The sequence below is a fragment of the Oncorhynchus nerka genome, linkage group LG22 (assembly GCF_034236695.1).
Source record: "Oncorhynchus nerka isolate Pitt River linkage group LG22, Oner_Uvic_2.0, whole genome shotgun sequence".
Taxonomy (NCBI): Eukaryota; Metazoa; Chordata; class Actinopteri; order Salmoniformes; family Salmonidae; genus Oncorhynchus; species Oncorhynchus nerka.
Window position 1 is genome coordinate 83,116,398 of NC_088417.1, and position 12,658 is coordinate 83,129,055.

General features: G+C 42.9%; 1 protein-coding gene across 5 annotated transcripts in view; it reads left to right on the top strand.

The window, feature by feature from the left end:
• Positions 1 to 12,658, top strand: part of LOC115105865 (ran-binding protein 3) — a 32,217-nt gene that overhangs the window by 7,945 nt on the left and 11,614 nt on the right. For 3 of the 5 annotated variants that reach the window (XM_065007483.1, XM_065007482.1, XM_029628312.2), the window contains exons 6-13: positions 244 to 309; positions 4,809 to 4,963; positions 6,771 to 6,868; positions 7,222 to 7,294; positions 8,336 to 8,417; positions 8,759 to 8,886; positions 9,055 to 9,175; positions 9,303 to 9,653. In XM_065007483.1, coding sequence (XP_064863555.1) covers positions 244 to 309; positions 4,809 to 4,963; positions 6,771 to 6,868; positions 7,222 to 7,294; positions 8,336 to 8,417; positions 8,759 to 8,886; positions 9,055 to 9,175; positions 9,303 to 9,653 — 1,074 coding nt within the window. The remainder of the gene's footprint in view (positions 1 to 243; positions 310 to 4,808; positions 4,964 to 6,770; positions 6,869 to 7,221; positions 7,295 to 8,335; positions 8,418 to 8,758; positions 8,887 to 9,054; positions 9,176 to 9,302; positions 9,654 to 12,658) is intronic. The other 2 variants (XM_029628313.2, XM_029628314.2) reach the window with 2 other exon arrangements.

Sequence of the window (12,658 nt, forward strand, 5' to 3'; positions counted from 1 at the left end):
TCCGTTTCAGTTTCACTCTGTCACTGCAGCCCTCACCTGCTCATCACAAATCACCAACATGACACACTATTGGCACCGTGGAACCCTCACTGCTCATTGTTGGCCAAGCATGTTGTATGTTGTCATGTGCCAAGTCTGGCGGTCACTTTGACATAATTGTGGAGCACGTTTTAACTTTAATCATATATGATATGTCTGTCTGTGTGAACTCTTCTAATGGATCTCCTCTCCGCTCTTTCCTAGTCTCAAGATCAAATGTCTTCATGCCTTCAAATCTATGCAACCGGGCCAACATTTCCCCAAACAGAGGCAAATATCCATTCTCTGGTCTTATGTTTGTTTACCTTTTGATGTGCTAAAATACCTCTAATTATCTAATCAAATGTCAAATCAAATCAAATGTATTTATATAGCCTTTCTTACATCAGCTGATATATCAAAGTGCTGTACAGAAACCAAGCCTAAAACACCAAACAGCAAGCAATGCAGGTGTAGAAGCACGGTGGCTAGGAAAAACTCCCTAGAAAGGCCAAAACCTAGGAATGACCAAAACCAGGCTATGAGGGGTGCCAGTCCTCTTCTGGCTGTGCCGGGTGGAGATTATAACAGAACATGGCCAAGATATCTAAACAACTTACAAACCACACTTAAATCACTATTCTACATACTAATACATTCGGTGAGTATTCAGACCCCTTGACTTTTTCCTCATTTTGTTACGTCACAGCCTTATTCTAAAATTGATTAAACATTTTTACAAAAACTCATCAATCTACACACAATACCCCATAATGACAAAGCAAAACCAGGTTTAAGAAATGTTTGCTAAATTATTAAAAATTAAAAAACAGAAATACCTTATTTACATACAGTTGAAGTCAGAAGTTTTCCCCAGTGGGTCAGAAGTTTACATACACTCAATTAGTATTTTGTAGCATTGCCTTTAAATTGTTTAACGTGGGTCAAACGTTTTGGGTAGCCTTCCACAAGCTTCCTACAATAAGTTGGGTGAATTTGGGCCCATTCCTCCTGACAGAGCTGGTGTAACTGAGTCAGGTTTGTAGGCCTCCTTGCTCGCACACTCTCTTTTTCAGTTCTGCCCACAAATGTTCTATAGGATTGAGGTCAGGGCTTTGTGATGGTCACTCCAATACCTTGACTTTGTTGTCCTTAAGCCATTTTTCCACAACTTTGGAAGTATGCTTGGGGTCATTGTCCATTTGGAAGACCCATCAACTTCCTGACTGATGTCTTAAGATGTTGCTTCAATATATCCACATCATTTTCCTCCTCATGATGCCATCTATTTTGTGAAGTGCACCAGTCCCTCCTGCAGCAAAGCACCCCCACAACATGATGCTGCCACCCCCGTGCTTCACGGTTGAGATGGTGTTCTTCGGCTTGCAAGCCTCCCCCTTTTTCCTCCAAACATAACTATGGTCATTATGGCCAAACAGTTCTTTTTTTGTTTCATCAGACCAGAGGACATTTCTCCAAAAAGTACGATCTTTGTCCCCATGTGCAGTTGCAAATCGTAATCTGGCTTTTTTATGGCGGTTTTGGAGCAGTGGCTTTACAGGTTAGGTCGATATAGGACTGGCTTCTTATAGCAGTGGCTTTACAGGTTAGGTCGATATAGGACTGGCTTCTTATAGCAGTGGCTTCTTCCTTGCCGAGTGGCCTTTCAGGTTATGTCAATATAGGACTCGTTTTACTGTGGATATAGATACTTTTGTACCGGTTTCCTCCAGCATTTTCACATGGTCCTTTGCTGTTGTTCTGGGATTGATTTGCACTTTTCGCACCAAAGTACGTTCATCTCTAGGAGACAGAACGTTTTTCCTTCCTGAGCGGTATGACGGCTTCGTGGTCACATGGTGTTTATACTTGCATACTATTGTTTGTACAGATGAACGTGGTACCTTCAGGCGTTTGGAAATTGCTCCGAAGGATGAACCAGACTTGTAGAGGTCTACAATTATTTTTTGAGGTCTTGGCTGATTTCTTTTGATTTTTCTATGATGTCAAGCAAAGAGGCACTGAGTTTGAAGGTAGGCCTTGAAATACATCCACAGGTACACCTCCAATTGACTCAAATGATGTCAATTAGCCTATCAGAAGCTTCTAAAGCCATGACATCATTTTCTGGAATTTTCCAAGCTGTTTAAAGGCACAGTCAACTTAGTGTATGTAAACGTTTGACCCTCTGGAATTGTGATACAGTGAATTATAAGTGAAATAATCTGTCTGTAAACAATTGTTGTGTCATGCACAAAGTAGATGTCCTAACCGACCTGCCAAAACTATAGTTAATAAACAAGAAATTTGTGGAGTGTATGAAAAACAAGTTTTAATGACTCCAACCTAAGTGTATGCAAACTTCCGACTTCTACTGTAAGTATTCAGACCTTTTGCTATGAGTCTCGAAATTGAGCTCAGGTGCATCCAGGTGCATCCTGTTTCCATTTATCATCCTTGAGATGTTTCTACAACTTGATTAGAGTCCACCTGTGGTAAATTAAATTGATTGGACAAGATTTGGAAAGTCACACACCTGTCTATATAAGGTCCCACATGAGGTCGAAAGACTTGTCTGTAGAGCAACGAGACAGGATTGTGTCAAGACACATATATGCAGCATTGAAGGTCCCCATGACCACAGTGGCCTCCATCATTCTTAAATGGAAAAAGTTTGGAATCACCAAGACTCTTCCTAGAGCTGGCCGACCGGACAAACTGAGCAATCGGGGGAGAAGGGCCTTGGTCAGGGAGGTGACCAAGAATCCAATGGTCACTCTGAAAGAGCGCCAGAGTTCCTCTGTGGAGATGGGACTTGGGAGAACCTTCCAGAAGGACAACCATCTCTGCAGCACTCCACCAATCAGGCCTTTATGGTAAAGTGGCCAGACGGAAGCCACTCCTCAGTAAAAGGCACATGACAGCCTGGTTGGAGTTCATCAAAATGCACCTAAAGGACTCTCAGATCATGAGAAACAAAATGCTCTGGTCTGATGAAACCAAGATTGAACTATTTGGCCTGAATGCCAAACGTCAAGTCTGGAGGAAACCTGGCATTATCCCTATGGTGAAGCATGGTGGTGGTAGCATCATGCTGTGGGGATGTTTTTCAGAGGCAGGGACTGGGAGACTAGTCAGGATCGAGGGAAAGATTAACGGAGCAAAGTATAGAGAGGTCCTTGATGAAAACCTGCTTCAGAGTGCTCAGGACCATAGACTGGGGTGAAGGCTCACCTTCCAACAGGACAACAACGCTAAGCACACAGCCAAGGCAACGCTGGAGTGGCTTCAGGACAAGTCTCTGAATGTCCTCGAGTGGCCCAGCCAGAGCCCGGACTTGATCGAACATCTCTGGAGAGACCTGAAAATAGCTGTGCAGCAACACTCCCCATCCAACTTGACAGACCTTGAGAGGATCTGCAAAGAAAAAGGGGAGAAACTCCTAAAATATAGGTGTGCCAAGCTTGTAGCGCCATACCCAAGAAGACTCGAGGCTGTAAACGCTGCCAAAGGTGCTTCAACAAAGTATTGAGTAAAGGGTCTGAATACTTATGTAAATGTGATATTTCAGTTTATTTTTAATAATTTTGCAAACATTTCTAAAAACCTGTTTTTGCCTTGTTATTATGCAGTATTGTGTGTAAATTGATGACTATTTAATACATTTAAGAATAATTCTGTAACATAACACTTCTGCGAGCAGGCCTTTCTAATCGACCTGGCCTGGGTATCCTGGAAGGATATCCCATCAGTAGAGGATGCCTGGTTGTTATTTAAAAGTGCTTTCCTCACCATCTTAAATAAGCATGCCCCTTTCAAAAAATGTTGAACTAAAAACAGATATAGCCCTTAGTTCACTCCAGACTTGACTGCCCTTGACCAGCACAAAAACATCCTGTGGTGTACTGCACTAGCTTTAAATAGTCCCTGCGATATGAATATTTTCAGGGAAATCAGGAACCAATATACACAGTCAGTTTGGAAAGCAAAGGATAGCTTTTTCAAACAAAAATTTGCATCCTGCAGCACTAATTCCAAAAAGTTTTGGGACACTGTAAAGTCCATGGAGAATAAGAGCATCTCCTCCCAGATGCCCACTGCACTGAGGCTAGAAAACACTGTCACCACCGATAAATCCATGATAATCGAGAATTTCAATAAGCATTTCTCTACGGCTGGCCATGCTTTCCACCTGGCTACCCCAACCATGGCCAACAGCTCTGCACCCCCCGCAGCAACTGGCCCAAGCCCCCCCCCCCCCTTCTCCTTCACCCATATCCAGACAGCTGATGTTCTGATAGAGCTGCAAAATCTGGATCCCTGCAAATCAGTTGGGCTAGACAATCTGGACCCTCTCTTCCTAAAATTATCCGCCGTCATTGTTGCAACCCCTATAACCCCTCTTTCGTATCGTCTGAGCTTCCTAAAGATTGGAAAGTGGACGCGGTCATCCCCCTCTTCAAAGGGGGAGACATTCTAGACCCAAACTGTTACAGACCTATATCAAAAGCACTGCTTTGCTTTATCTTGGCCAGGTCGCAGTTGTAAATGAGAACTTGTTCTCAACTGGCCTACCTGGTTAAATAAAGGTGAAATTAAATAAATAAATAAATAAGAAAATTAGGAAAAAGTCAAAGAGTCTGAATACTTTCCGAATGCTCAGTATAGTATATTTTTATTCATACCTGATCGTAAGACTGACTTTGAAGGACAGAATTTGATTTAAGTCTCTTTTTACTCCTCCTTCCTTCTCCTTCCCTCCTTTTCTATTCCTCTCATCTTCTGTGTAGTGACACCTCTGAACAGGGTCAGAAGGTCATTACTTCAGCCTGCACGTCTCCTCGCCCCTCAACCCTGGAACATCTCCTCACAGCCACACCTATCTGAGGTATTCTACAACTCTCTTCGCCCCCTCACACAGAGTGAAACGAGAAAACTCTCTCAGGTAAAAAATTAAAAGAGAGAACTCTCTCAGGCCTTAAAAGTATTTCAATAATAAAATTATTATTAGTTGGGGTTGTGTCATTGCCTGAGGGACCCACATACTCTTCTCAGAGAAACCTATTCACTCACTGCCAGTTTATAAACCCAAACACCAAAACCGGTTTGAGTCAGTTCTGTCTATTGGAAATTATTGTGCAATGTTTTTTTTGTTAAGGTCTCTCTGAATGCTTAAATCGCTTTCTCTCTACTCCCAAACTTGCCACATCAACACACTCAATTATATAATAGCTTATGGCTGCAAAATGTATTTTATTTTCTATTTACACAAGCATTGTGTTGAATTATTTGACTCAAGAAAGTACCACCAATCCAATGTACAGTCGTAGCCAAAAGTTTTGAGAATTTGCTACTTCAGTGTCTTTAGATATTTTTGTCAGATATTACCATGGAATACTGAAGTATAATTACAAGCATTTCATAAGTGTCAAAGGCTTTTATTGACAATTACATTAAGTTGATGCAAAGAGTCAATATTTGCAGTGATGACCCTTTTTTTTTCAAGACCTCTGAAATCCGCCCTGGCATGCTGTCAATTAACTTCTGGGCCACATCCTGACTGATGGCAGCCCATTCTTGCATAATCAATGCTTGGAGTTTGTCAGAATTTGTGGGGTTTTGTTTGTCCACCCGCCTCTTGAGGATTGACCACAAGTTCTCAATGGGATTAAGGTCTGGGGAGTTTCCTGGCCATGGACCCAAAATATAGAGGTGTTGTTCCCCGAGCCACTTAGCTATCACTTTTGCCTTATGGCAAGGTGCTCCATCATGCTGGAAAAGGCATTGTTTGTCACCAAACTGTTGGTGGATGGTTGGGAGAAGTTGCTCTCGGAGGATGTGTTGGTGCCATTCTTTATTCATGGCTGTGTTCTTAGGCAAAATTGTGAGTGAGCCCACTCCCTTGGCTGAGAAGCAACCCCACACATGAATGGTCTCAGGATGCTTTACTGTTGGCATGACACAGGACTGATGGTAGCGCTCACCTTGTCTTCTCCAGACAAGCTTTTTCCTGGATGCCCCAAACAATCGGAAAGGGAATTCATCAGAGAAAATCCTCCAAAAAGTCTTCGCCTCACTGTACGTGCAGATGCACTCACACCTGCCTGCTGCCATTCCTGAGCAAGCTTTGTACTGGTGGTGCCCCGATCCCGCAGCTGAATCAGCTTTAGGAGACGGTCCTGGCGCTTGCTGGACTTTCTTGGGCGCCCTGAAGCCTTCTTCACAACAATTGAACCGCTCTCCTTGAAGTTCTTGATGATCCGATAATTGGTTGATTTAGGTGCATTCTTACTGGCAGCAATAACCTTGCCTGTCAAGCCCTTTTTGTGCAAAGCAATGATGACGACACGTGTTTCCTTGCAGGTAACCATGGTTAACAGAGGAAGAACAATAATTCCAAGCACCACCCTCCTTATGAAGGTTTCAGTCTGTTATTCAAACTCAATCAGCATGACACAGTGATCTCCAGCCTTGTCCTCATCAACACTCACACCTGTGTTAACGAAATGCAGTGGAAATGTTTTTGGGGAGATTCAGTTCATTTACATGGCAAATTAATTGCAATTCATCTGATCACTCTTCATAACATTCTGGAGTATATGCAAATTGCCATCATACAAACTGAGGCAGCAGACTTTGTGAAAATTAATATTTGTGTAATTCTCAAAACTTTGGGCCACGACTGTAAATTCAGAAAGGTAATCGGACTGTAAAATAATAATTTGCATTGTTTTTTTGTCCCATTCCCACAGGTGAGCCATGATCCTTCAAATGATGTCTCCAGCATCTCAACAGACTGCTCCTCCACTGTTGGTCTATTACATCAAAAGAAACCCTGTCAAGTTCACAGGTACGCAGAGGACCTGGTTAATGTAACAGTAAAGATGCAGGGTGTCTAGTTGGGTCAAGTCTGTGCAATATTTCATTTTTACAGCCTCACAGCCACTTTAAACTGTATATTTGACAGTTGACATTCTAATTGAGGGCTACCCACTCCAGGTCAAGGCATGGATTAGTTAAACCAGGGGGTTCGGGTTACGTGTTAACTTTCAGTCCAGACCCAGGACTGGACAGCCTTGCTTCAATCCAGAGACCTTACAGAGTTTTCCTCTGTCAGAGCTATGTGGGGTCTAGGGGTTTAGTTCCCAGCAGTGATTCTAAACCTGCGGACCTCTCTGCTGACCTCTGGTTCACACTCCACAGATCGAAGCCAGACGGTACCACCTCAGACAGGGTCCAGTTTGTGTTTGGTGAAAACATGAGTGAAAGAGTCTTGGTGAGTTCAGCAAGCACCACTGACATACACTACATGACCAAAAGTATGTGGGCACCTGCTAGTCGAACATCTCATTCCAAAGTCAAGTTCTTCCACACCTCACTCGACAAACCATTTCTGTATGGACCTCGCTTTGTGCACGGGGGCATTGTCATGCTGAAACAGGAAAGGGTCTTCCCCAAACTGTTGCCACAAAGTTAGTAGCACAGAATCGACTAGAATGTCATTGTATGCTGTAGCGTTAAGATTTCCCTTCACTGGAACTAAGGGGCCCGAACCATGAAAAACAGCTCCAGACCATTATTCCTCATCCACCAAACTTTACAGTTGGCATTACGCATTGGGGCAGGTAGCGTTCTCCTGGCATCCGCCAAATACAGATTCGTCCGTCTGACTGCCAGATGGTGAAGCGTGATTCATCACTCCAGAGAACGCGTTTCCACTGATACAGAGTCCAATAGCGGTGAGCTTTACACCACTCCAGCCGACGCTTGGCATTGCGCATGATCTTAGGCTGGTGTTCGGCCACTCGGCCATGGAAATCCATTTTATGAAGCTCCAGAAAAACAGTTATTGTGCTGATGTTGCTTCCAGAGGCAGTTTGGAACTCGGTAGTGAGTGTTTCAACCGAGGACCGATGATTTTTATGCACTTCAGCACTCGGTGTTCCTGTTCTGTGAACATTTAGGCCAATAGACATTTCCATGTCATAATAACAGCACATACAGTGGACCGGGGCAGCTCTAGCAGGGCAGAAATTGTGCCACGTTGAAAGTCTCTGAGCTCCTCAGTAAGGCCATTCTACTGCCATTGTTTGTCTATGGAGATTTCATGGCTGTGTGCTCGATTTAGGTGTGACTGAAATAGCCGAATCTACTAAGGGGTGTCCACATACTTTTGTATATATATTGTATTTATACAGTAGCAATTTGCATAGGATGACTATGAAATATATGATGTCATCACATTTGTATGAGTTTAACTGTGTTACCAAACACATCATATTTACAGAAATGCTCTCACTTTCTCACCCTCATATAGAGACCACAGAAATCCCCTAGCAGTGAAGATTCTGATTGCAGCTCTGATTCTGAGTCTTCCACCTCTGAGTCAAGTTATAAAGGTAAATCATTAAGCGGGTCATAGTGTTTTTACATAAGTACACAACTCTGGTCCTCGAGAGCCAGTACCTTAATGGCCACAGTGTCTGCTGATCCACCAAGACTGTGGTCCTAGGCTGCATTTATACAGGCAGCCCAATTCTGATCTTTTGCCCAATTATTGGGAAAAGAGATGACCTGATCAGTCAATAGACCAATTAGTAGAAATATATTAGAACTGGGCCGCCTGTGTAACCCTGCCATAGAGGACTAGAGTTGTGCACCTCTGTTCTAATAGCGATTGACTGCCTCTTAGTGGATGCCTTTCAGAACTGCAGCTGAAGTTCTGTCTGTTTGCTGATAGGTGCTGTGTGGAGCAGTCTGAGGGAGTCTGCTGCAGCTTACACAGCATCCTGTGGGAGGCAGCATGTGCTCAGGCTCAGGCAGGTTCAGCTGTTCACTGGGGAGGAGAAGGAAAGCAATGTGGTCCAGGTGAAGACCTATAGGACTGACTCATGCCAGATCTTGCAATGCCTGGTGCCTGACGGCACAGTCGATAACGTGGCATACAATGTCTGAGCAGGGGAATAGGAAGTGACCAATGCCTTCTGATGTTGCTAAAGACAGTGGTGTACCTTTTTCATTTTTTTCTTCTTTTAGCTGACCTGCAGACTGTTTGTCCTGGAAAAAGGAACTCCGTCATGGACTGAGCGAGGAAGAGGAGTCCTGCGACTCAATGATCTAGCATCAGGGACCAAAAGAGGGCTTCAGTCCAGGATAGGTGAGTTTACCATGAGGTAGTTTATTATTCCCATCACTCTGACCAACATCTGCACATCTTTCTGTGATTCTTAATGTTTCTCATCCTCAGTAAATCTCTTACACCTGTCGCCCTCTGATCAAAACAGTGATGAGGCACCAGGGCAGTCTCAAGGTTATCCTCAACACCAAGCTCTGGCCACACACACACCTACGTCGTCCTGCCCGCCGGAACCTCCAGGTGACGGCCACTGACGTGGAGACTCAGGCCGTTCGGGTGTTCCTCATTCAGGCCAGCGCCAGGGACGTGGCTCGCCTCTACGTGGCCATCCACCATCGGCTGGTAGGCCTACGGGCCAGTGCTGCTGAGAGGGAGGCAGAGGCTGCAGGGGGCAGGACCAGGGAGGGGCACTGCAACAGTGAGAATGAAGAGGAGGAGGAAGAGGAGAGACAACAGAAAGAAAGAGAAGAAAGGCTGCTCTTGACACGATTACAACCTGGTAAGAGTGAATAGCAACAGTGATAGGGATGTACTCTACAGTTGTCTGAGATTATCCCTTGCTCTTTCACCTACACACTTGTATGTCTACGACTAAGTCCAATGTTTAGCGCATTGTTTGTCCTGTGTAAAAAAACATGTTTGGAATTTTTGCTTAGTTTGAGTAAGGGAACACTCGTCCTCCAATAGATGTCTGGTGGGAAGTCACGTTACTAATCCCCAGTCCACATTCCAGAGTCAGAGGGGTTGGGTTAAATGCGTAAGACACATTTCAGTTGAATACATTCAGTTGGACAACTGACTAGATACCCACCTTCCCTTTTCCCTTTCCCAGGGGGAGCTGTTAGCAGGTGGTAGTCATAGACCTTCAATCTGCCACTGGCAAACCCCGCCACATAAAAAACTGAGTAACAGATGGATCCCCATCATGGTGGATTACATCCCTAAAGGTCCCAGGCCTAAAAAGATTAGGTAATTTTTTTGTACCATTATGAAAAAGAGAAGAGAACATTAGATTAGTGGTTTTTAATTGATGTACCTTGAGGAACTCTCGGGTGTGCCGTAAAACTTTTCCCAATCTTGATAATTTTTTTGAACACTCACTTCTAAACGTGACCTGTTGAATGCACATGGAATTTTGACTTGGGATCACCAATGCTGCTCAGATAATACACCGAACCAAAATATAATGCCACCATTTCAGAGAATTTTACTGAGTTACAGTAACTTTATTTGTCACATGCGCCAAATACAACAAGTGTAGGGAGACCTTACCGTGAAATGCTTACTTACAAGCCCTTAACCAACAGTGCAGTTCAAGAAGATGGCTTGGGGGCAGTATTTTGACGTCTGGATGAGAATTGTGCCTAAAGTAAACTGCCTGTTACTCAGGCCCAGAAGCTAGAATATGCATATTGGTAGATTTGGATAGAAAACACTCTAAAGTTTCCAAAACTGTTAAAATAATGTCTGTGAGTATAACAGAAATGATATGGTAGGCAAAAACCTGAGGAAAATCCATTCAGGAAGTGGGCTTTTTTGATGTGGGTATTTTCAATTGAATGCCTATAGAGTATCTAAAGGGTTAGGACCCAGATTGCAGTTCCTATGGCTTCCACTAGATGTCAACAGTCTTTAGACATTGTTTCAGGCTTGTTTTCTGAATAATGAAGAAGAATGAGATCCTTTTTGTCAGTGGACTGAGGAAGAATGCAGAGCTGGTTTGCGCTCTTGACCGATTGCGCGCCCTTCGTTGTTTTTCCTTTCTATTGAATACACTATTGTCCTGTTGAAATATTATCGATTAATTATAAACATCGTTTGACATGTTTCGACAAACTTTACCAGTACTATTAGGATGTATTCGTCTGCATGTTTTGACCGCCTTGGAGCCAGTGGATTACTGAACATAACACACCAACAAAACTGAGTTTTTGGGATATAAAGAAGGACTTTATCGAACAAAACAAACATTCATTATGTAGCTGGGACACTTGTGACTGCTACCATATGAAGATCTTCAAAGGTAAGTGATCAATTTTATCGCTATTTCTGACTTTTGTAATTCCTTTACTTGGTTGTAAAATGTTTGTATGCTTTTGTAAGCGGGGCGCTGTCCTCAGATAATCACATGGTGTGCTTTCGCCGTAAAGCCTTTTTGAAATCTGACAAAGCGGCTGGATTAACAAGAAGTTAATCTTTAAACCGATGTATAAGAGTTGTATTTTTTATGAAGGTTTATTATGACTATTTCTGTATTTTTAATTTGGCGCTCTGCAATTTCACCGGATGTTGTCGAGGTGGGTTGCTAGCGGAACGCCTGCGCCAGAAAGGTTAATAAAATATTTACCAAATAAAGTAAAAAATAATAAAAAGTAACACAATAACAGGGCTATATACAGTGGGTATCGGGACCGAGTCAGTGTGCGGGGGTACAGGTTTGAGGTCATTTAAAGTGACTATGCATACACTACCGTTCAAAAGTTTGGGGTTACTTAGAAATGTCCTTGTTTTGAAAGATTTTTCTTTTTTTTGTCCATTCAAATAACATCAAATTGATTAGAAATACAGTGTAGACATTGTTAATGTTGTAAATGACTATTTTAGCTGGAAACGTCAGATTTTTTATGGAATATCTACACAGGCATACAGAGGCCCATTATCAGAAACTATCACTCCTGTGTTCCAATGGCACGTTGTGTTAGCTAATCCAAGTTTATCATTTTAAAAGGCTAATTGATCGTTCGAAAACCCTTTTGCAATTATGTTAGCACAGCTGAAAACTGTCGTTCTGATTAAAGAAGCAATAAAACGGGCCTTCTTTAGACTAGTTGCGTATCTGGAGCATCAGTATTTGTGGGTTCGATTACAGGCTCAAAATGTCCAGAAACAAAGCCCTTTCATCTGAAACACGTCAGTCTATTCTTGTTCTGAGAAATAAAGGCTATTCCATGTGAGAAATTGTCAAGAAATTGAAGATTTCGTACAACGCTGTCCACTACTCCAGTCACAGAACAGCGCAAACTAGCCCTAACCAGAATAGAAAGAGGAGTGGGAGGCCCCGGTGCACAACTGAGCAAGAGAACAAGTACATTAGAGTGTCTAGTTTGAGAAACAGACCTCACAAGTCCTCAACTGGCAGCTTCATTAAATAGTATCCTCAAAACACCCGTCTCAACGTCAACAGTGAAGAGGCGACTCCGGGATGCTGGCCTTCTAGGCAGAGTTGCAAAGAAAAAGCCATACAATGGGGCAAAAAAGTATTTAGTCAGCCACCAATTGTGCAAGTTCTCCCACTTAAAAAGATGAGAGGCCTGTAATTTTCATCATAGGTAGTACACTTCAACTATGACAGACAAAATGAGAAAAAGAAATCCAGAAAATCACATTTTTAAATTAATTTATTTGCAAATTATGTTGTTGGAAAAACTATAGTTTTTCCAACGATTGTTTACAGACAGATTATTTCACTTATAATTCACTGTATCACAATTCCAGTGGGTCAGA